The sequence below is a fragment of the Colius striatus genome, chromosome 9 (genome assembly GCF_028858725.1).
Source record: "Colius striatus isolate bColStr4 chromosome 9, bColStr4.1.hap1, whole genome shotgun sequence".
Lineage (NCBI taxonomy): Eukaryota > Metazoa > Chordata > Aves > Coliiformes > Coliidae > Colius > Colius striatus.
The window spans coordinates 34,862,770-34,887,639 of NC_084767.1; the positions used below are offsets into that span (position 1 = coordinate 34,862,770).

At 39.4% G+C, this 24,870-nt stretch overlaps 1 protein-coding gene across 1 annotated transcript in view; it reads left to right on the forward strand.

Annotated features, from left to right (window-relative positions):
* The first annotated feature begins 254 nt into the window (after positions 1–254).
* The window catches only part of FAM117B (family with sequence similarity 117 member B), a 29,243-nt gene continuing 4,627 nt past the window's right edge, over positions 255–24,870 (forward strand). The window contains exons 1-7 of the mRNA XM_062002691.1: positions 255–1,022; positions 8,214–8,365; positions 14,073–14,165; positions 14,563–14,676; positions 21,102–21,245; positions 22,300–22,525; positions 23,346–23,466. Coding sequence (XP_061858675.1) covers positions 437–1,022; positions 8,214–8,365; positions 14,073–14,165; positions 14,563–14,676; positions 21,102–21,245; positions 22,300–22,525; positions 23,346–23,466 — 1,436 coding nt within the window. The 5' untranslated portion in view covers positions 255–436. The remainder of the gene's footprint in view (positions 1,023–8,213; positions 8,366–14,072; positions 14,166–14,562; positions 14,677–21,101; positions 21,246–22,299; positions 22,526–23,345; positions 23,467–24,870) is intronic.

A 24,870-nucleotide genomic window follows, 5' to 3' on the forward strand; every position in this document is an offset into this window, starting at 1 on the left:
GCAGCCGCCGCCCTGAACCGAGCCCTCGCTTCCGTGCCGCCGCCGCCCGACCCTCCCGCAGCGCGCTGTCGGCCGCATGTTGCTTTAAGTGCTGCCCCCTCCTCGCCGCCCCGCCCCGCGCCTGGCGCACGCTCGGCCACTCAGGAGCGCGCTCCGCAGCCAATGGGCGCGCCGTAGCTGCGCGAGGAGAGCGGCGGCGCGCCCAATGGGAGGGCGCGGGGGGCGGGGCGGGCAGCCGGGCCACTATTGTTGATGAGGCGCACGGAGGCTGCGGGGGCAGTGAAGGGTTCCATGGTCAGCGGACGGCGCTCAGGGGACAGAGACACGGCCGCCGCTTGAAGCGTTGAGTCCCCGCCGCGAGGACCTGCCCGCGCTTCGTGCTTCTCCTTTCCTTCCCCGCCGCTGACTGTCTGCGAGCCCCGGCTACCGCCGGACAATGTCCCACCAGCGCGTGAGGCGCAACGGCTCCCCGACGCTGGCCACTTCTCTGGGGGGAGGCGGCGTGGCGGCGGCGGGTGGCGGAGCGGGAGCGAGCAGCCGTCTCCAGCCCATGCGGGCCACGGTGCCCTTCCAGCTGAAGCAGCAGCAGCAACATGGCAGCCCCACGAGGAGCGGCGGCGCGAGCGCCCCGGGCGGGGGTCTCCCACGCGCTGCGCCCGCCTCGCGCAGCATCAGCCCTACGCGCGCGGCGCCCGCCGGTAACGGCGGTCGCGGCGGCCCCGCCATGGCCACGCAGACGCCGGGGGGAGGGGGAAGCAGCGCCGCCGCCTCAGCGGCAGCCGCCGCCTCCTCGCGGGGAAGCCCCACGCGTGCCGGCGGGGCGCGGGGGAGTCCACCGCGGCCTCGCCACCTGCCGCCGCCGCCTCCGCCGGGCTGCGGGCTCTCGCCTTGCTCTTCTCCGGTGTCTCCGCTACCGGAGGGCAGCGCTACAGCAGCGGGAAGGGTCCGGCACCGGCGACTCTCACCGGAGCAAGGCAGCAGCTCCCCAGAGAGGAAGAGCCCCAGCTCCCCGGGCTGCAAAGGTGAGCGCTCCCGTCAGCCTGTCCTGCGCGCACCTGCTGCCGCCCGGCGGGAGCCCTGATTGAGGGGAGCGGCGGGGCTCGTGGCCAGACTGCTGCTGGGGAGCCGGGGCCCAGCGGCGAAGGACACTTGGTGAGGCGGCCCGGTAGGGCTGGGTTTCAGCAGCGCTTTGCGGGGTGTGAGGGCTGGGGTCGGCGGTACCCTCTTTGCAGTTGTATGCCGTGCTCCCGGGGGAGAGGCGGGGAGGGACAGGGGCCGTGCCCAGGCTGCTTGCTTCTTTCGAGCCTTCTCCGTATGGCGGCGGCAGCAGTGCGGAGCGTCTGTGTGTTTAAGGGCTTGTTGCTTTTGTTGCTTCCCGGTTTTGAGAAGAGGGACGGAGAAAGCCAAACATGCTATGTGGGGTATTGCAGCCGCTCCTGTAGCACTTCTGCGAGTACTGCCAAAGATTTCCACATGAGTCGGTGATGGAGGAGACATTCTTAAGATACTTCAGTACAAGCTTAAGATGATTTGGTGTTCGAGGGCTATTGTGAAGCCTTCACGTCTTCTTCCCTTTCTGTACATCTCGTGCCAGGTGTTGCATGATTTTGATCCAAGCCGTGTCTGCAAGCCTGCAATGAGAGAAGGAGCTAGCACTGTAGATATTGCACATACATGTAAGAAGTCTTCAGTGTCTCTCATAGTAGTTACTTTTAATGTGAACCTTGTGGAAGGATGTGTGAACTTGAAGAGTGATGACAGGCTTGTGCTACAGCAAAGATAGAAAATAGTGTGGGAATTACATGCATTTTGTAGCAAACTGCTTTTTAAATGTTTTTGAATAATCAAAACATACTGGGAATGCTGAAATTTAAGCAGTATGTCGAATGTTTGAGGATAATAGAGGCTTACATATGTAAGTCCTTTTTGGAATAAAAGTTTTCTTCGAAAAGGATGAGTGAGGCTTTGTGTTCTCAAATCTGGGAAAAAAATCTGCCACTTTTGATACTGAAGCTTTCCAGCTACACTTTTTCATGAATTTACACAATGAAGTTGACTGATATACAGAAGTATATGTGTAGAAATCTAGGACCATCATATTTCCCTTTAACTCTTCTCCAAATGTTGCTTCCGCTTTCTGAAGTAATGATTATGCCCAGAGTACTGTGTTGGGGTTTTTTGTTGGTTTTTTCTTTTTTTTTTTTCATTTAGACATATAACTTGCTTGTCTGTAGAGTAAGAGAACAGTGCCACAGAGGTGTTTAGGTTCTGAATTAGATTTTCTAGTTTCCAGATAAGAGTAATGTGGATTTTTAAAGCTTATATTCTGAGGCTTTGGATTGAGGAATGTATGGATTCTTCATTTGAGATTCGTGCTAATTGGTAATCTGAAAGACTTAATGCACATCACAAAATCCTGTCTTCTTTATGTGAAACTTTTGCCCAAGATGAAATCTCCTGTCCTGGAGAATGAGGAACTTGATATCTAGGTTCAAAAGCTGTTTGTAAAGGCATGTGTCAGATCACTTAGGGTGGAAAGATCACACTGCCTTCAGATCATTGCATAGAAGCCTATTGAAACCATGCTAAGTTCTTTACTGGATCTAATAATTAGCATGTGGAAGGAAACAGTTTATTCACTCTGCTGTGTTAAGATAACTCCACTAGCATTTTACAAGACATGAAAATAGTAGTGTCCATTTAATTTCTTCCATATGTTTAAATTTCTGAACACTTATATTCAGGATTCTTATATTGGCCCCAAATGTAAATTAAACCTGTTTAATACTACTTATCATTTGTGTTGTGTAGTCCAATGCTTGATAGAGACTTAGATAACTTAAGTTTTTTCTTCATCTAGATGAGAAAACTTAGTTGTAGCTGAGAAAATGCAAGTGAAACTTTGTTTTTTGCTTGTGAGACTACAATCATGAAGCCTGGCAGGTCACTTCAGGGTATCAGTCAGAAACCTACTGCAGAATAACTCAGGTTTTCCTGTTTCTTGTTTTCAGTTGATGATGACACTTGTTCATTCCCACAGCTGCAGCCATCATTTTTTAGATTAAAATGAACCTCAAGGTTAGACAAATTATAGCTTCTTCTGAACTTCAGAACTGATTCTGTAAGTTATGTACTTTAGACTTAGCTTCAAGTTTTTCAAGTTTTCTGGGAAGTAGTTAAATAGTTTTGAACGTAGTTTTCATCAATCTGCTTGACACTTGAGAACCCCAACTTATGATTTTACAAATGTGACTTAAAAGCATGTTTTGGATGGTTTTGGTAGTGAATTTTTTTTTTCTTATTTGCTGAACTGAGTTGCAACTAAATACTGCAAATGCTTCACTGAAATTTCTGTTGATGGAATAATTACAAACTGAAGATTCCATGGCACAATTTATAAATTTTTGTGCTTTTCTTGATGCCTTCCTCCTAAATACAACCAAGAACTTGGATCTTCCTACTTCCAAGTTTTCTCCCTGCAGTCTCTGGCACTTATTTCACTAACTTCAGCATCTGCTTGCATGTTAATGTGCTCTGTCCTTCTCATCACTGGTGTGGCCTGTTTTCTACATGGCAAAGTCTGCCTTACAGTCTCATTTTGGTTTGATTTCCACATGTGCATCTTTACCTGGCTGCAAACCAATCTGTCAAGTTGTTTTGACCTACCAGTAGACTGTTGTGAAATGAGGTAGAAAAATGTTTATGCTCTACCTTTGTTGTTATTTTTATCTTGGATTATCTACTGAGTAAAGATGAAATGTGGTCTTGTTACTCATGTTCTTATATAAGACACTTCTCAGAAGAGTTCTGCTGTTCAACTCCAACAATGTTATAATGCACTTAGCAGTGTAAACAAGAAAGTGAAGACCAAAGCAATAGCAGTTGTTTACTGACTTTGTCAGGTGGCTTAAGATTGTGAGAGATTTCTCTACTGGATGCTGAGTTTTCTGATATTGAATGTTTAAACTCACTCGGAAAGTTAAGGAGAAAAATTGGTTAGTTTTGTCTGGAACTAGATTGGCCTTTAATTGTTTAGGATGTGATATGGAAGACTAATACTGAAGTCTACTTGTGTGAAAGGAAATTATGAAAATTGTTATAACAGCATATTAGCCTGAAATTGTTCAGATGTGAACCACTCTTTGGGACAGGGAGAGGGAATGAAACTCCAGCACACTCTTTTAAATTTCACTACAGAATTTATTTTAAGAATTTGGTGAGTGACACAATAGTAGCTGCAGAGCTGTCCACATTACTTGTTAAGGTTTTGCAGTAGTTACAAGTGATACTATTGTAGGATACGAGAGTACAGAAGGCATTGTGTACAGTTATATGCCTGCCTTGCCTAAGTAAGCTGTTTAACAAATAGTAGGTATAAAGAAAGTTAATTCATTTTTGCAGCATCACACGTTAGATTTGGTGTGGCCAACACTTCAAGAGAGTTTATTTGGGTAAAAAATGTTTTAATGCACTGGAGTTAAGGAACTTGAACATCGTGGACTTTCTGTAGTTTGGTTTTGTAAAACAAAATTAATTCAGACATTCTCCTACCAAGAGATCATTTTGAGTTACTGGAAGTAAAAATGGGTGTAGTTCTTTTCTTTTATATGAGGGCAATAGCCAAGATTGTCTTCCAAAGAGAATATACACAGTTGTGCTGTGTGTCTGTTTTGGATACTGTCTGAAGCCTCTGAGATCAATTGTGTTTGTATGAGGTTTGGGGAAAAGACAGCTATGCATGAGAGATACAGTCAGTGTCCTTTCTGAGCAAAAAAAACTGACCAAAATAGAACAAGCTCAGCTAAATATCTAGGTGGCAGAGAAGTTAGTTTGGGTCTTACTCTCGCTTATTTGGATTTCCTACCTGTATAAGAAGCTTCAATTAGAACTCTTTCAGGGAATTTGGTGAGGTTAGTGGTGTCTTTTGCTCTTCCAGGGGCTCCTGCTGCTGCTTGCTACTTTTGTAGTGGGTGAGTTTTTTTGCATTTTTATTTTCCTTTCTCAGCTTGTTTCAAAATACGTAGACAGATATTCATAGGACTGTAAGTTCAGTCTTCCAAGTTACACTTCAGCAGTAATCCTTATTTTGTAGTTCTGACAACAGTTCTGAACTTTTCCTAAAAAAAGATGGATTTTCAATGTGTTTTTTCTCTTATTACTAATGTATGAGACCTTCCCTCCTTTTTTTTTTCCCCTTCTTTTCTATTACAACAATTTTCTCCTGTGAGGTAACTGATTCAAAAAGTGTATGTTCTCACACTGTAATTTCCTTTTTCAGTTGTAATTGTAGTTGAAGGACTTGCATGTTAAGCCCCTCTCTGAGTCAGTGTCCTGTTGCTGAGCTCGTGTTTAGTTGTTGGTAAAGCATCTATATTTTTTCAATGTTTCTCTTCAGTCACATTGTTAGATTGCTGTAGCTTCAGGTGCCTTTGGGGGTGCCTGGCTTCACAGTTGCAATAAATGTGTATGATACTACTGTTTTCCCTGTAGCAGTTTACTGCATTGACTAGTGAAAGATATGTTAACTTGCTTACAATTTTCCTACAATCTGAACTTTATTATTTGTATCATGTATGTTCTGTTTATGTTTTGTTCAACCCTTTTGCTTTGTTTGAAGCCCGATTGCAGAATGACTCTGTTTCTAAATAGATTTAGAGTAGTGCTGATTGGATAGGAGGTCGATATTTATCACAAATATTGGTTTAAAGAGATAATCAGGCCAATTAAAACAGACTTGATATTTAAGGAGCATATATTTGATGAAACAGCTTCATTGTTTTTCATCAGCCACAGCTGTTATAACTGTTATCTCTATAGAGGCAGATCTCGTGTTATGTAGGTCACATAAAGGAAAAATAGCAGCTGAACACTTGCTTCAAGTATTGTGGAGAAAAGTGCAATGAAAACATTGTGTACGTTCGCATTGAAATGTTTTGAAACAGCAAGAGGAATTGTAAGTAGTCTTTGCCAATTTGTATTAAAACGCATATTTGAAGGTGCAAAAGTAAAAACATATCCAAACATCCTTGCCCCATATAAATAACAGTAATTTGGAAACATAATTCCTTGAAGGAATTTTTCATAAAATCAGAGGAAAAGAGTACTTAGAGACTTTGTGCTTGGAAATGAGCAACTTCCCTTGAACTTAAATAGCCAATGGGCTCTTCAGTTTTGATTCTTTCTGTTTGCTCAGTAAAATATTCTTTCCACTTTTTGGGGGGAGGGGAGAGGGTGGTAGGTTGTGCTGCTTCAGTTTTGAAGCTGCCTGTTGCAGTGGCTTCACAGATGATGTGACTGACTAAATACACTTCCTGATTTATAATGCCTTTTTTTTCTTTCCCCCACATCCTTTCTGTTTCTGTTTGGCAACAAGAGAGAAGCTTCTTGAAGAGGAAGAATAATAATTCGGAAGAAAAATAAATAGGAAGTGTGGTAGCTGTTTCTGAGTAACTGACACATTTGACGTAACTTTGGAAACAAGTGTAATTTCTAAGGCATGACACATCGCTATAGCATACCGAATTCTCCCAGAGTACAGACAAAGGAATTGTTTTGAAATCTTCTGATAGAAACAGAACCTTCAGTGTGCTGTAGTGGTAGTAATAGTATTTCTTTGATACAGGGGTCTCAGGGGCATGGTAATTCCAAAACTGAGCTTTACTGCTATTCTGAGAGCTGTGAGTTCAGTAGTAAGGTTTTATCTATGTTGGTACCAGATGAGGTTTCTGGACTGCTTTATAGTGCTAATAATTATTTCCTTATAGTTGAACTGAAATTATTTCCACATTAAAAAGTTGTACTTTTCTAATGCAAAATTTGCATGAGGGTATTTAGTATATAAAGTCACAAGACTGACATTTGAACGACAGATGTTCTATGAATACAAGATGTTGTCCATGCCACTGAAATTCATACCTAACTGGTTTTATTAATATTTGTGTCTTTAGTAGATTGAAATAGCTTAGAAATTGAATTCTGGACTTCTAGTTAGAAAATAATAAAATCTGACATTAGAAGTCAGACCCTAATTAGAGACACCTTTTGCCCATAAGTGAGATTATGTAGAATACTAATTGCTACATTATTTATACTTTTAGTGCAGAATTCATAATACAGCATAGTCAGGAAGGAGCTAATGACTGACTTTTTGCAGTATCCTTCCATCTGACCTCTTTATCTTGCTTGCTGTGTTCTAGCCATTTGTTTTAGGCCTTTGTACCTGTAGGCCTAGGTAAGATTAATACATGATTGTTTCAGGTATGATTCTGTGAGGAGTAGATGAATTGATAGTCAGCTTAGATCATTGTGATCTCTGAATTTGCATTTGACATCTAGAATAGCCAGTAACAAGTAATGTTTGAGCATAAATGTATATCTAAACCCTGTGTCTTCTCTGCTTGTTGGTCTTTTTAATTTAAAAAGCCTCAGTTACTATTTTGAGGAACCTCTCTTCACAACGTTTACACTTACGATCTTGCACTGTAGTCTCTTAGAGCTACTTTTCCTGTCTGTCAGTGTTATCTTAAAGTATAGATGCATTTTTTTAACCATATTCTTCCTTCTCACGTTATTTCCTGTGCTGCTTTTATTTTACCTTTTTCAATAAGGCTTCATGTTGGCATCTAAATTGTTCTGAGAAGTGATATCAATGTAAACACTAAAAATTAGGTGTTGCAGAAGGTGTGGCATCAGACAAATATGAGTGTAGTTACCAAGTAGCAAGTAATGGAGGAAATGTCTCAATTATCTTGTAAAATGTAAGTCATTACCTTACCAAAGTTGACTTCTGCATCAGTTAGACATAGCTCTTTATGGATCTGCCATATATTATATACTGGGTGGTTAGAACATGTTGGTTTATAACATCCCTTGAGTTAAAGTAGGTGAGGGGTAAGGGGTCAGTGGGATGAACTCTAAACTTGGCGTTAAACTGAAAAAGTTCAGCATAGATTTTCTCTACGTATGAGAAGACTTAGATATTTTTATTTCTTTCAGCCTTCAGAATTTAAGAATCCAATGACTATTGTATCTTTGACGGTACAAATGATGGTGTGTGGGTACCAGTGCAACATTTGAGACCTAAGGATGTTTTTAAGGAAACTATTAAAACACAGTTCACTGCTTAGTAAAACTGAATAGAGATTGGAAAAGCAAATTTAATTCCTATATTTGAAGTATCTATCTTTTTTTCTAATGGAGTGTTCTTATTCTAGCTGACAAATCAAGACCACCTTCATCAAGCCCTTCCAGTATTATTCGCCGGACTTCCTCATTGGATACACTTGCTGCTCCATACCTTGCAGGACAGTGGCCTCGCGATAATCACGGACAAGCTGCTCCATGTATGAGAGACAAAGCCACACAGGTAGGACAGATTTTTTTACTCGGAGTATTTCAGTGTTAAGACAGGATTTAAGGGTAAGGAACTTTTTCCTTGAAAACATTCACTGACTTTTTCTTGCTTACAAGTTCCTATTTACTTCCAAATTGCTATTACAGATGTGAATTATTCGTATTCTTCTCTATCAAAAGGTTGTGAACTGTAAGATCTGTTAAGAATTCCACTTTCTTCTTGCCTCAGAAAAACACTAGTGTATTGCACATCTCTTTTCTCATTGTGTTGTCGTTTAGGCCCATCAGAGAACAAAAGACCATGGTTAGCCTCAAGTACGGAAGAGGCTGAGAATTGCTCAAGGGCAGGGAGAGCTTAGTTGCCACTTAAAGTTCAGGACAAAACAGACCAGGCTACTCGGCTTGGGGAAGAAAACAGAAAATAATTTAATGCAACATCAACTAAAACATAACCTTAAAACCCCGAAACATAACCAAAATAAAACACAGAGTAATACAACAATGAAGAGTCCGACTAGCCTTTTTAGGAACACCTTCTTGCCACACCTCCCCTCTTCCGGGGCTCAGAGGCCTGATTCCAGTGTCTTTACCTCCTCCCCGCCGTGAATGGCTGGGGGGGGGGCGGGGGGGGTGCAGGGAGTGGGGACTTCAGTCAGTCTATTCCTTATAGCTTCTGCTGTTTGTCCCTTCTCAGGACAGGTGGGCTCCACACCCGTCCTCCTTGCAAGTCCATGGGATACCTCACACGCATGGCAGCCCTGCACGGGCTGCTCCGACGCGCATTTATTCCAAAGGCTGCAGCTCGTCTCTGCCTCTCGTATGGGGCTACTCTGCGGCGTGCAGGCTCTCCAGCACAGCCTGTGCCATGGCTGCCTCCTCACACAGTCACTCACCCGTCTGGGCTCGCTCACACAGAGCTGCTGGTGGCTCTCAGTCCTGCCATGGCCCTGCATGGGTTGCAGGGGTACAGCCTACATTCTCGCCATGGCTTGCAGAGGGGTCTCTGGTCTATTGCTTCTCCTTCCTTCCTCCTTCTCTGACTGTGGGGTCTGCGTGGTTGCCTCCATGTTGTATCACTCTTACACCTCCTGCCAGCACTTCAAATTCCTGTCCCTAAGTAGTGATCACAGAGACGGCAGATTGGCCCAGCCGGGCCGGAGGTGGGTGAGAACCAAGGAGCCAGGGGAGAGTCCACAAACTCTCTACCAGGTCTTCACTGCAGCCTGCACCCCCCCCCCCTCCACCGTTACCAAGCAAAAGCTGCTAAACCAGGACACATTGTTCTTGCAATGTGCAGTACACTAGATTGCAGATGTGTTAAGTGCTATTTATTTTAAATTTATACAAGAGGACTTTGTGACTCCTAGATGTATGTCTGTCTTAAAACTGAATAACAAATCTTTTGTAGTACCTGTATAAAAGTTGTTGTAGCTTTTTCTGTGATAGACTGTTGATCGTCAGGTTGTAAAAAGCCTTCAATGTTCACCTAGCATCTGTGCACCAGGTATAGGATTATATACATTGAAGAGCTGCCTTATTGAACTGTGAGTGGTGTTCAAATTTACTTCAGGAAGGTATTTAAAAAGTACGTGATTTGCCGATAAACTTCAAAAACTTAAAAGTTTGTAAAATTGTCAATGGTTCAGTACTATGGCAATTGTAAAGACAGACTAACAAACAAATGAACAAGAGAGTTACATGCTTATCTTGACAGTTGTTTTATCATTCCCCTCAAAGGGAGCTGTTGTTACATAGTATCCTACTGTATCCAGCAATAAGTCCAGATAGATTTTTCCATAGAATATCCTAGTGTTTCCTTTCTCCTTCAGTGGATGCGGTCTAGCAGTAGTTTTCTCTAACTTGTAAAGTGAGAGAAGGAGCCAAACATAATGGATTTTAAGTCCCTGTTCCTAGAGCATGGTTTCAACAACAGGTCTCTACCAATTCAAAGAACATAAGCAAAATGCAGTTGGAAGAGAAACTAGCAGCCTGTGGGACATACCCAAATTTGAGCCTGCCTTAGGTTTGGTAGCAATATTGAAAATGTTGCTGTGTAGGTTTCAGTGTGTCGTCTACTCAGATGTGTAACGTTGAGCAGATGGCGTCTGTAGTGTGCAATGTTACTGTATGGCCTCCTCAAGACTCACAACGTTTTGCAGAAAGGACCACAATTCAAATAGTATATCTCCTGTGGGGGAATATGCCCAGGTGGGTAAGGTGGATATAGAAACTTGGGACAAAAGGAGAGCTGAGGAAAAAAATTTCTGTGCAGGAAAATGAATTGGAAAAAGGGTTAAAAGATGGAGTGTAAAAGGTAAGCAAATCATTGGAGGAGGATGAAGGTGGTGTATGATATACCGGGAATTGCTGTTCATGATTATCTATGGAAAAACATCATTAAAGGGAAGACATAAACCAGTGTGAGTGCCTTAGCTATTTATTTTCAGATTTACTACTTTGGATAGTTTTGGGGTCTTTTTTTTCCCCCGAAGCATTTGTCCATGGTATAAAAATAAAATTATTTGCTGTATCCACTTAATCTCTTTCACCTCAGTTGTGGTTTGGTCTGAGTTATGGTTGGGCTTTTATAATATGTGTATTTTCCAGCTAAATTAGATATCATCCTTTTTGGACTACATTTTTATTTTGTCTTTTGTCTTCCAATTCTGACACATCTAGTTGCTATGGTAGTGGGAGTTTAATATATAAGGGGAAACATTTGCAAAGATTAATGAGAAGATTATAAAGGGCATTTTATATTTCTGCAGAATGAGTGTATTTAATGATGATTGATGTCAGTATATTGCTAAGGGAAGTAGAATGATCTGTTTGCACTCCTAATTTAAAATGTATCAAACCAGCAGAAAATTTTGGAATACAGACACATCCATATGTCCAAAGCATGTGTTGATATGACACTGTGGCTTTTAATCTTTCTAGTGTACTTGACAGCAACCATTTGAGCTAAGGACAAGTTTAAAATATGGTTTAGAGTAGTGAGTTTCCCAGGTTAGTATAGGCTCTCCATTTGTATTGCTTAGTGTTTCTGGAGCTGTGGTGTTTGAATGAAGTTTCACTGACAAGATACTCTGGCTCCAGTGTGTAATTTCAGATTTCACAAAGTTGGACCTGAAATGGATCTGTTCAGATTTCAAAAATTTAGGGAACAAGAATTCAATCTATTAAGGTGTAAAAGATTTTCAATTTGAGTACGCAAGGTGTCTTAATTCTGTGGCTTTATGGCACAGAGTAGAGTAGTTCAGGAAGCAGACTGGGAAAAGACGCTGATTAGTGACACTTTGGCTGGCAGGCCTTTAAAGAGGTGCCCATAGGTCATAGCTGAGAGCAGTGTAAGAGATCCCAGGTCACGCAGAGACTTCCTGTGTGTCAGATTCCTGCTTTGACTGCTTGGCTTACCCCCCCCCCCTCCCCGCCCCTCAAAATCTGTGTATAAAACCAGACTGACTTATACTATGTATATGCAGAATGTTTGTTGGACAATGAATAAATGTAAATTGATTGTCCTAGAGTCATACATGCAGATACTGTTTGAAGTGCTGTTAAAATGGGTGTTTGTAATCTTGTGTTGTTTCCACTTTGATTCAAACCTGTTTGTCTTTGCCTGTGGTTGTTTGAATTACCACTATCTCAAATTACAAATTAAAATGGGACAGTTGCTTTGTAATTTTTAATTCTTAAAGAATAATTCCTTTCAACTGTGAACTTTTTTTGCTTCTAAGACTTTTTTTCTTAAGTGTGTAACTGTAATAAATTTAGAGTTAAACTAATTTCTCTTTGTAGTTCTAGAACAGGCAAAGGATGTTGTGAATGGTAACAACTAGTATAATCAAAATGAGGAATACATAGGAGGACAATTGCTAAAGTAGTATTACATTTCTGTTTTGACAAAAAGGTTTCCTATAATTTAATGTATTGTACCTACTCATGCTCTGAAAAGATTTCTAACTGTTTTAAGCATGAGTATCAAAGCAACCTTTAATCCTTTAAAACTGAGTCAGATATTAATTTATGGAGTAAATCTTGGATCTTAAAGTCTTGAATATAAATTAAATGCAAAGACTGATTAGAGCGCTAATTAGATTCCTGTAGGCAAGTGTAATGGTTGTGCTGAGTTGGAAAGTTAGAATTAGTAAAGCTTACTGTTCCTTGAGTTGGAGGATAGGATGAGACTCCAGGTTGACGTTTAGGAACTGACTACACAAAGATTGGTGCTTAGGAATGGGTACTATTAATTACTCTATTTTATGTTAAAGATACATGAGTGCTTTTCTGGAAAAACAGATTCTAATGGACTCTAATTTTCCTATGAAAAAGGAATGTCACCCTACTAACTTTATTATTCAGATTTGTCCCAGTTAGTTTTCTATTTGGAATGATGAAGATTGAAAACTACTGATAGTGGAGGTTTCATTTGTATGAAAATTTCATCTGTAACTGAACCTGATGAGAGTTGCAGCTTGTATGTTCAGAAGTAGACCTCTGTTTTCCCTGCAAAATGGGAATTAATACCACATTGCTGTTCTAAGTATAGCCAGGGTAAGTAAGGTCAGCTTGTGCCTTGTAGGCTTTTAGTCTCAAATGTAAGAACAACTGTTGCACACTGTAGATGTAAAGGTTTTGGGGCAATCAAAGTTTCTGTCTAGGAGAAAGTAGGATATCTCTGATTTGATAAGTTAGCTGGATCACCACTGAATGTTCAGAACTACACTGTGGCAACAGTGGATTTAAAGGAATTTACTGTCTCTTTCAGTGTGTGTAAGCTGCTTCCAGAAATCCTTCCCCCTGCTTAGTTATGTATATTTCCTGTGACTGTGCAGAGATTCCTGCCAGATGTTATCTCTCTTCTTAGAGCCTTTAGAAGTCACTGTTTTTGAAGACCATTCTGGACTTGGTTAGGTGGGAATATAAACTGTCCATAAAGCATGCAATATTATCACAGGTTTGTCTGTGCATTTGACTACCTTATATAAATGCAGTTTGTCTTAATGATATCTTTGAATTTCTCAGAACTTCTTCACTGCAATAATTTTCTTTATTAAATGTTAATGACTTTGCTGATTTAGTGAAACTAGTTTAGTGTTGTGTGATGCTTTCTGCTTGGCCTGAGACAACTGCAAATCTGAAGCCCTTTGAGGCATTGATAAATTTGTTCCATGCTTTTCAGTAGCTTTAGTGTTGCTTATATGTATTGCGTTCCTTTTCTCATTCTTCTGAGCAGGAACATGCTTCCAAAGATGTACAGGTGCAGATTTTCGCGATGTTTATACCAACCTACCCTAGCCAATGTGTCAGAAATAACAAGGTCGGCGTCTGTGCAGGAAATAAAATATAGCACCTCTTTCCAATTCAGCACTGTTGTACTGGTTCTTCAGAGCACTATAGCAGCTTGTGGTACATCTAGCTGTTAATACTGCCTTTTGCTTTATAATTTGGAAGGGAAACGAGCATATCCCTGTGTAAGAGCAGGCCTGAAAGTTGGGGTTTTTGGTAGATTTCTTCTTTTTTTTCTTTACATTGCAGTTTCACACTGCTTTTTCATATTTCCGTTGTCAGAAAGGCCTCTAGTCAGGGACTACTTTTCACTTGCAGTTCTGAATCTGTCAAATCTTAACACTGTTATCTCTTCTAATTTGTCTCAAAATATTCTACTAGAAAGTATGAATTACCTTTTTTTAATTAATCCTGTAATCTTTCTGCAGACAGAAAGTGCCTGGGCTGAAGAATATTTAGAAAAGAAGAGAAGCTCACACAAACGTTCAGCATCATGGGGCAGTAATGATCAACTCAAGGAGGTTAGAAATGATATTATTTGACATAGCTTTGGATTAATTTTTTTGCTGGTATGTGGCATTACTGTGAGTTTTCAGGAAGATGTCAATATTGTAATGTTTTGTTTTATTATAGAGATCATGGTCTTGGTAAAAAGTTTAAAATACCTGGTTATTTGATACTGATTTGATGCAGTATGCTTTATATATTTCAAGTTCTTTCATTAACCTCTAGAGAGATCTTCTAGGCTTTAGCTGAACTGGTAGCTAAGATGTTAGGTTTGCAGAAACTTGAGTCTAATGCTGGCAATAATTATGAACGTTGTGACAGTGAAGAAATTAATGTGAGCGATGGAATAAATTGATGAACCTATGGAATATATCTTGTGAAATCTAAAGTGATTTTTTTTTCCTTTATTAGATTGCAAAATTGCGTCAGCAATTGCAGAGAAGCAAACACAGCAGTAGGCATCACCGTGACAAAGAACGACAGTCTCCATTTCATGGTAACCATGCAGCCATTAACCACAGTCAGGTAAGGCCGACCACTTCTTGAACACACTGGGTAGCTAATACTATTTTTAACTCCTCTCAGGGTTGTGGTTTTCCTTAAAGGCATCTTAGAAATGCCATGTACTGTTAAACATGATGTAGCTATAGGTGAATTCTTTGAAATAGAGTTGTTGGGTTATTTTACTCTCTCGAGTGTATGGAGTCCCAGATCTTGGTATTATTTGGCTGGTTTGGCTTCGAACTTCTGCTTTCAAAGAATTTCAAATAGTTATAACCTTCTTTAAAGCAAGACTCTTAAAGTGCATTCTTCAGACTCTACAAAAGGATGACAGATATGTTTATTTTAAAACCATAGATTACCTTTTTCATTACACCTTACTGTAACAATTATGACTTTGTATGTAAAATATGGCATGGAGCAAACGGGGTAAAATGATGCACTAAATTCAATGGTAGTTTTTACTGATCGTGTTTTGAGTCGCCACAATAAAACTGATCTAATCCTATGATGAATTGGAGAGCTTATCTGACAAAAGGCTATTCAATGAGATATTTATGTACTCTTATAAAGTGTTTATATTCTTGGTGGCCTCATTCAGCATTTGTAAGCTTTTAAATGTTTTTCTTGTCATTTATCATGTCTCGAGACTTTAGGTATTAAGTCCTTCAAAAGCTGTGATGTTTAGGCCATAATGTGTTATCTTTGCAATTTTAATTTTATCTCAAGACTATTAATGAAGTCAGGTTCACAGAGAATTATCTCCGTTGATAGTGAGCTGGAAAAAACTACAGGCTTTTAGACACACAGATCCTTTTTCAAGTCTGTTTTGCTTGAGTAACTTTAAGAAAACTAATAGGAAAGTTTGGTCATTTTTTCAGAGGGAAACTTCTTTTTTCCTTCTACTGATATCTCCTTAATGTATATTTATGATATACACACAATTTTTTTAATAGTTATAAAAAGAACAAATCCTTCACAATTGCCTTGCAAGTCAACGTAGTTGAAACTGACTGTGGAACCGTCAGTGTTGTGAATTGAGACAGTACTTCAGCTGTGAAGCTTCTCTGCAAAGCTAATTATATTCTCAATTACTCCTAAAATGCAGTTAGCATTGTTCTAATAAATACCACACTTTGATACCAGCTAATGAAAACTATTTCCTTTCTGTCATTCCATCCTTCTGGAAATAATTTAGACAGGGAAAGAAGCTGTTTTGACGTCAGCATCTGTCCTTCTGATTAAGGATGAAGTAAAAAATAGAAAGGACAACCATACATACAGTCCTGAGCAGCCAGGTTCTTTTGTATACAGAAGTCAGATGTCTGAGTGAATATGTTACACTTTATTCTGCTTACTTATTTCCATATTTAATGTTTTGAGTTTCTCCTGCATTGTTCTTCAAAACTCCTACTTTATATAAAAATCAGTAGCACATTTCATTTCAGACCCTAACTGTTGTAGTTTGTTTAGCTAGGATTTGTGAATTTTCAGGGCATGAGTGCCCTTTAATTCCTTCTAGTAGGACAGAATTCAAACTAATAAATAAACCAAATTAAAGAATTACATTTTGTGACATAATGGTTCAGAAATTCCTTCTTCAAAGTCTTTAAATCTTGAAACAAAGTTTCCTTCTTTTCTGTTAGTGAAACAACAGCTTGAATTTGAAACAGACTGTTCAGTACAAATTCCTATATTTTGATCTGCTTTAGTTGTGACTGCTGTAACTCAAGTCATAAGTCCAAACTGATGAAAGAATAAATAAATGACAAAATCAATTGCTTGGGGGTTCTGAGAAAGTTTATAAAAACTGGTGAGACATTTAAAAAAAAGAAGACAGGTCAAACTACTTGATGTAGATGTTCTATACAGATTTGTAGAACTTTTGACAGCTTGTACTTGCAGGCAATTGAGGCGGTTCAACAAAAGAAAATTGTACTGAGGAACTTCTGGCATAGGGCCCTTCAGTACACTGGAGAACTAGAGGTTTGGCTTGGTTTTCTTCAAACCTGTAAGTTTCTGACTGCTAAGCTGTTGTCACTTTAACATAGATCATTTCAGTGGTTTTTTAATTTTGAAAATGAGCAGTGATGCTGCTAGCCTGAATATGATAACCCCCCCCCCCCCCCCAAAGTATGTGCATGATATTTTTTGCATCATAATTACTTTATTCATTAAATTTTGTGTCTTGTATAGAGGGAGGTCTTTTTCATTCTTCCAAATTTTAAGTACATATTGCACAACAGATAATTACTTTGGGACTTGTGCAACAGATTATAAAATATAAACTGAGGCATAGCATCTTTTCCAGCATTATGTTACAAACCAAACCCTTGTTTTTCTTGGTAAGTTTTGTACCATCTGTGTTGAGCTAGTTGCGAAGTGGGACAGTTACAGAAGGCTTCTAAAAGAATAAGTGGAGGCTTTAGATTAACAGCATTTAGGAGTGAAAATCTGTAACTGTAGGCATCAAGGGCAAAGTTCCTAGGCTTTCTCATTCCATTCTAGGGAACTGCTAAACTAGAATTTCTGTCAGCAGCTCATTTCCTTCAGGATTTGTGAGAAGAACTGTGGAAACGCTGGTAGTTAGTGGATAGAATATTTAGAAATTGTTTTGCATTCACAACTTGAAGGAAACTTGCAGTTGTTGAATATAGAGGATTGTACAAAGATTTTGGAGCTCAAGGAGTTAGGTTCCTGTCAAGGCTTAGAAAATGTGTTAGGAAATTGCCTTGGCCATTGCTTCTGAGAGAGCAAATACATTCAGTTTAATGTTTTGGAAATCTCACTTTTCTAGTTAAAACTAAAAAGTAATCCCTGTGGATTTATTTCTTCTTTTCCCTAATAAACACTTAAGCTTTGCCACAATTCTTGATTTTTATCAGAACTTTTTCCAGTGGTTCTTACCATCTGCCCTGGTTTTATCTGGGATAGAGTAATTTTTTTTTTTTCCCAGTAGCTGGTACAGTGCTGTGTGTGGACTTAGTGTGAGAATAATGTTGATAACACATTGATATTTTTGTTGTTGCTAATTAGCACTTAACCCTAAGTTAAAGATTTTTCAGTTTCCCATGCCCTGCCAACAAGCAGATGCATAAGAAGCTGGAAGGGAACGTGGCCAGGACAGCTGACCCATACTAGCCAAAGGGACGATACGGCATCATGCCCAGTATAGAAACTGAGGGGAGTTAGTGAGGAAAGGCAGATCCATGTTCAGGGGACAGGGGCGACCCAGTCATTGTCAGTTGTGCAGAGCAATGCATTGTGCATCACTTGGGCATTTTTTTTCCCCTTGAGCTTTGTTTCTCTCTTTAAAAAAATATTCTTTTTCATCACTAGTAATAGTAGTAGTAGTATATATTTTATTATTGTTATTAATAGATTTCATTTCATTTTAGCTGGTAAATTGTTCTTCTCTCCACCCACGAGTTTTACTTTTTTTCTCTAACTCTGCCCCATCTTGCTGGGAGGGGCAGGAGTTGAGTGACCAGTTGCCTGGTGCTTGGCTACTGCCTGGGGTTAAACCACAACACCACCTAAACCTTGACTAGTTGTTTAGTTGTGCTTCTTTCTTACTTTGTTTGAAGAAAGAAATCCATGTAATCTCTATGGAATAAGCCTGTTAGCTATTCCTATTCTTGTCCCTCTACCCAGAATCAGGAAATAGCTGGTGAGGAACTTGATTTTGTGTGATGCCAGAGATGTTTCATTCTGCCTTTCTTCATAGGAAGCATTTACAGAAAGATCATAGCTTCCTCAGGCAGGGCCACAAAGATGATTAAGGGAGCGGAGCATCTCCCTTATGATGAAAGACTGAGGGAGCTGGGGCTCTTCATCTTGGAGGAGACGGAGGGGTGACCTCATTAATGTTTACAAATACATAAAGGGCGGGTGTCAGAAGGATGGAGCCAGACTATTCTCAATGATGCCCGATGACAGGACAAGGGGCAATGGGTACAAGCTGGAACATAAGAGGAAGAATTTCTTCACTGTGAGGGTGACAGAGCACTGGAACAGGCTGCCCAGATGGGTTGTGGAGTCTCCTTCTCTGGGGACATTCAAAACCCACCTGGACGAGTTCCTGTGTGACCTACTCTAGGTGGTCCTGCTCTGGCAGGGGTGTTGGACTAGATGATCTTTCGAGGTCTCTTCCAGCCCTTAAGATTCTGTGAAGATGCTTCAGAGAACATTGGATTTTTAATTAATTGCATGGTATTAAATCTGTAAACAGGAGTTAAACCCAATGGAATGTTCCCTTATTCTCAATGGTCATGTAAGGAAGAAACTAGAATTGACACCAGAGCTAAAGCCAGATGGAAGAATAAATGGACTAGGTCTTTCAAAGTAATCTTTTTATTTTTTTTTCTCAGTGCACTTGACTCATCTTATGCTGCTACTTAACCATATGGACCATCAAGCCCCTTCTTTTTACTTTCCTGGGAAGCATATATCTTTAATGTCTTATCAGTTGATCAACCCTGAGCAACCACTGATACTGAGACCAACTGCATGCAGTTTGCTGTGCTTTGTTTCTCACTATTACCTCCTTACATAGGCAGAACATCCCATTTTAGAGTGGAATTACGCATTCAAGCCTGGGACAGATTGATGTTAATATCTGAACACATCAAAAGACCTTGTTTTCTATTTAAAGATCTGTTACTTCTAGAAAAATTGGAAGAGGTTAGAGCATTTTTCTAAAATGCCCATGAATTATTTAAATTTGTCATCACCTTTATTTTTTATCTTAAGAGTTAATGCCATACCTGTGAGTTTCAGGACTTTTAACTGTCATGCACCAAAGTCCCTGACAGCGTGTTATGTGAGCACTGGAATTATTATCCTGGGTTTGGGACCTTGCTTCATTTTTGTGCATCCAAATATGCAGATGGATAGTTGAAGGTTAGTAGCCTATTTCTGTGTGTCAGAGGCCAGCTCCGTGCAGGCATCTGTGGAGATAGTATTTCTAATACAAAGTTTCTTGTTTTAAGGCTGCTTGGTCCCCACTGTAACTTTGGGTTAACAAGTCATCTTCAATCACATAGAGAATTCTATTTCTCTTGGAAGTGAAACATACTGTACTGAACAATAGTGAAGTCTGTTGGAGCAACTCATGCTTTTCCACTTTGAACTTTAAAAATACTACTATGATTCCAAGGATTTCTGTGGTAGACAATCATATTTAAAAGATGAAGTATTCCCACGTTTTACTAATGGCTACTGAAATCTTAAACAAGCATCCTTGCGTTCTGCAAGTTCAGTTTGTCCTAAGAAGGTGTATATTTAATAGCTGAGTGGATAAACAGTCTTCTAGTGCCTAAACCTGTGCTGATATACCTGTATTATGACTAGATACTGACCTTGATTAGTTTGCAGGATTCTTGATACAAAGTCTTGTTTGGAAGAGAATTCACAGGGTTGCTTTCTCGGATGTTTTGGAACTCTTCTCTAGTGATTTCTGGTTTCTCTCTTTCATCTTCCAGCAAGACTTTTGGATGTCTCTCCAAATTTGGCAATTATGAGAATGTTTAGTTTTTGTTGACATAAAGAGAAGAATTTCCTGAACAGAAGCTTTTAAAGTCCTTGTGCAAGTCTCTGGGGTTTTTTTAGCTATCCTAATGTTTTGGTAAAGCAAAACCAGTATAAGTTTTACTGCCTTAGAGATTAGCAATTGTGAGAATAAGTCTGCATTATGATCTGCACTTAGAATTCAATTGCTTACATTAATTTTTCTTAGGTAATTTTTCTGTCAGACTGATTTTTGCATGGCTTTGGGAAATTCATTTGCATTTTTTTTTTTTAAATTGAAGACCAGGTGAGACTGTGACTGTCCTTCAGTCAGGAGAGGAGATTTCAGTAGAAGAGATATTCTCAATCACAGCACATTAGACTGTAAAAACTAAGAATTTTAGATAGAACTTGTACCGTGACTTGGTGTCATGTTATTCTTTGAGTTGAATTAAATGTTTTCAGGAAGTATTCCATTCTCTGTAGTAGTGCCCTGCATAATCACCAAGAGTCTGGTGTTAAAGTTTAGGGCAGAATCTTCTAATAATGTTCTGGTAACACAGTTTTTAAACAGATAGAGAATGCTAATGGAGAGGATGGGACATGCCAGAAAGTTATGTACCAAAAAAGACATCGGAAGACTTCAGTAATGTGTTTTCTGAGAAAGGAATTTTCATTCGTATTTTGAAACACTGGATTTTAAAAATATTAACCTTCATTCTCAAGCATTCTTGTTGAATAATTTTCCTGCTAAAAAATAAATCTGAAACAAAATTCAGGATGTCTGTGCACCTATTTTTAATACAGTTGCTATAGTTTCATGTAAATCCTTGTATTGAAGTGTAGGTGTGTTATGTTTAAAGGCTCACTTTTGAGTAGAATCAGTAACTGTGTTTTGTAAGTAAATCTGCATTGCTTTGTCAATATCTCTGGTTCTTCAGGCTCCTATCCCAAAGAGTGCTCTTGTTCCTGTGATACCTATTACCAAATCAACAGGATCCCGATTCCGAAACAGTGTGGAAGGACTCAATCAGGAGATTGAGATAATAATTAAGGAGACGGGTGAGAAGGAGGAGCAGCTTGTTGTACGTATCTACCACCATCGTTGCTTTCTATGGTTATTTCTATGGTTTTGCTTTGAGCTTGTTAAGTCATAAGCTTTATTTTGCACTTCTAAAATTAAATTTGTCTGAAGTTAATTTTTCTTTCTTCAATGAAGGTAGTTGAAAAGTCTCTTGGAAAGCAAAAAAAAAGGAAAGAGAGAAAGCTTGAATGATAACCTTTGCCTCAGTGATTACTATGATGTACTTAGTTTTCCAATAAAAGCAAATATATCCATAAAACGGGAAAAGACAAAAGGTCTGTTTAGAGAGGTCATATAGTAACTTTTTCTTTACTTTGCCCATGCTGAGCTATCTCCATCCCAGTTGAAACATAGTTTGCCCATTTTTAAATTAAATTTAATTTTTGGGTGTTTTTACAGATAAATTTAGTAATAATGTATCAGAAATATAGGCCACGAAGATGTTTTAGGGAGTGGAACATCTTTCCTATAGGAAAAGGCTGAGAGCTGGGGTTGCTTAGCCTTGAGATGAGAAAGCTCAGGGAGATCTTATCAATGTGTAAAATATCTGATGTGCAGAAATGAAAGGGCAGGGGGCAGAATCTTCTCAGTAGTGTTCAACGGCAGGGCAACAGGCATAAATTAAAAAATGTTAAATTCAATATGAAGACAAGAAAAAGAGGGGGTTTTTTTTGTTGTTTTTTGGGTTTTTTTAAAATTATGTGTTAAGAGTGCTCAAAACTGGAGCAAGTTGCCCAGAGATGTGGAATCGCTGACTGTGGAGATACTTGGAACTTGCCTGGACATGTTCCTGGAGCTCTAGCTCTTGAGCAGGGGTGTTGGACTGGGTGATCTCAAGAGGTCCCTTCCCAACCTCAGCTGTCCTGTGAAATCTTGACAACTGTTGCCCTTAGTTTCCACATCTGACTTATTTTCATTTTGAGTCTTGTGTAATGAATAAATTTTTTAAATTCAGGCAGTTTTATGAAACCTGAAAAGCCTCTCAGCATTGCTGGATTTAAAGAAATTGCAAACCAGTCAAGAGCAGCCATCCAATGCCTTTTTGTTTTTAACAGCCTCAGGATATTCCAGATGGGCACCGGGCACCACCTCCACTGGTTCAGCGTAGTAGTAGCACTCGCAGCATCGATACCCAAACACCTGGTGGAGCAGACAGGGGTAGTAACAACAGCAGCCGCTCACAGTCAGTGTCTCCAACCTCATTTCTTACCATCTCTAATGAAGGCAGTGAAGAAAGTCCATGTTATACAGATGATCTTCTTGCTGATTCCAGAGACAAAGGTACTGAGTAACTTTAAGTTCAACGGTGCTAAACTTGTTGTAGTGCACATGAACGTGAAAGAGGGGGTATGTTTCCCAAGTCCATGGAGAAATGATAGAATGTGTTTTTCTTTGTGATCTATTTTTAACCAATTACTCGAAGTACTATGTGCACACATATCTAATGCTGTATAATTGAAGCTGGATAGATGTGCCTGAGGAATGTGCTTCTCAAACAGATTTTTGCTTGTCAATAATAGATTCTGCAAGGGCTTTAAGCAAGTTGAAGAAGCAAAAGTGTACGCTGACAGGGAAAACAGCAAAATAGGCTAGTCTTGTTGCTTGTATCAGGTATTTCTTATGATTTTAGACAAAGTGGGAAACCTTTGCAGCACTTCATACCTGCACCTAGAAAACTGTAACTGTGAGGTTTTTAAATTTTTCTTTTTTACCAGAATTTTTCTGAGAGATACTAGGAGAATTCTGTATAATTAACATAAACCTGTTCTGTATTTTAAGAAATATGATTTCTGCCCTTTTGTTTTGACTAGATGGCGATGGCACAGGACCATAGATTCAGGTTTGCAGTTACAAACTGAAAGTGTCTAGGAATGAACAGAAATGGCAGAGGAGTCTGAAAATGATATGAGGAAAGAAATAGAAAGGAGGAAAGGGATTAAGATAAGAAAGTTTGTTTGCAAATGAAGACTTGGAGACGAATGAATATGCTTCCAGATTTTATAACATTTTTAATGAATTGGGTTTTAATTGGGGGACATTTCAGTATATTGTTTTTCTTCAGTGTGACATGTTTAAGCAATAAGATTCTCTGTTCCTGCAGAAAATGGGAATAATTCTCCTTTGCCAAAATATGCTACCTCGCCAAAACCCAACAACAGCTATATGTTCAAGCGTGAACCTCCAGAGGGTTGTGAAAAGGTGAAAGTCTTTGAGGAAAGCTTGTAAGTTGGTCTTTACTATGTAAGAAGTAACACTGAACATTCACAATTATCTATTGGTTTGTTGATTTTTTTTTTTTTTTTTTTTTGTGTCAGATTAAAAATATTAGTTTAGTTGCTAAAAGCCATGCTGAAAGCCTGGTCTCTGTTTTGTGTGACTGTATACTGGTATATATGTCTTTATTTTATTGTTGGAATTTTGTGTTAAAATCCTGAGAGACATTTTTTTAAAACCAGCTTGAGAGGATTGTCTATTACCTGGCAGATAGTGGGGAAGGAATTCAAATAGTCATGCACAGAGAGATGTAGTAAGAAGCTGTAGTACTGGTGCATCAGCTAATATGCCACAACTTGACAGACGTATCAGTCATCTAGACTGAGGACCATATTCTATGTAGTTATGAGACTTTTAATGACACAGAAGTGAATTTGACCCTGATTATCTGATGGTTTGATTATTCTGAAAAAGCCATCTTCTGTCATTGGGACTATTTTGGAGATTTTATGTTTTTTTATTATTTTCAGTAGAGTTTTATACCCTTATGTCGCTTCAATACAAGAATCATAACCTATAGTTAAAAATTAGATTTTTACCGTGCAAGGGATATAATATCATTATAATGCTCTTATACCTTTTTCATTTCAACAATGCAATCTAGTATAAGTAGTAATTACACAATGGCAGCTATATTTTTTTTTTTATTTTCCATCTCTGATCGCTGAGTGGATTTTGAGAGGTCTCTGTGGCCTCTCCATAGCAATGTGGAAAGGATTTCTGCAACTTGTTACCTGTCTGTCTTTTAATGTGTACGCTATGCTGCCAGCAGATAGTCTTCACTTGCTCCAAGAATGTATTTTATTGTGATTTGACTTGCATCTGCTTTTCCTTTCAGATGTCATTGCTTCATAGCTGTAGGACTGTTCTGCTACAGAGCAGAACAGACTTCTACAGAAGAGCTTATCTAGCTATGGCTGTCCATAGACACTGCAGACTCATGCGAAAAATGTTTCTCATATCTGGTACTTGCATTCCACATGTACATGGAGTACCTTAATGTAACTTTTTAAAACTTAACCTTTGTTTAACATTATTTCTATTTCAAGTTTACAGGATTTTAATTTGTGAAAAACAGATTTATAAACAGGAGGGATTTTTCTGGATGCTTAGAGAATTAGCTAACACAGAATCATCCATAAACAATTATTTTTGAGTAGAGCATCTCCTACAAGAGGATACAGAATGACTGGTCTAGTAGAAAGAAGACCGAAGTACATAATGCTCTATTACAAACACGTGGAAGAGATGGCGAGGTTATAGGCTAAAGGACAATGTTGGCAACAAGGGAAAATTAGTATAAATTTCTGATAGTTATTTTCTAGCAGAGAAGGGAAGCTTTGGAACAGATT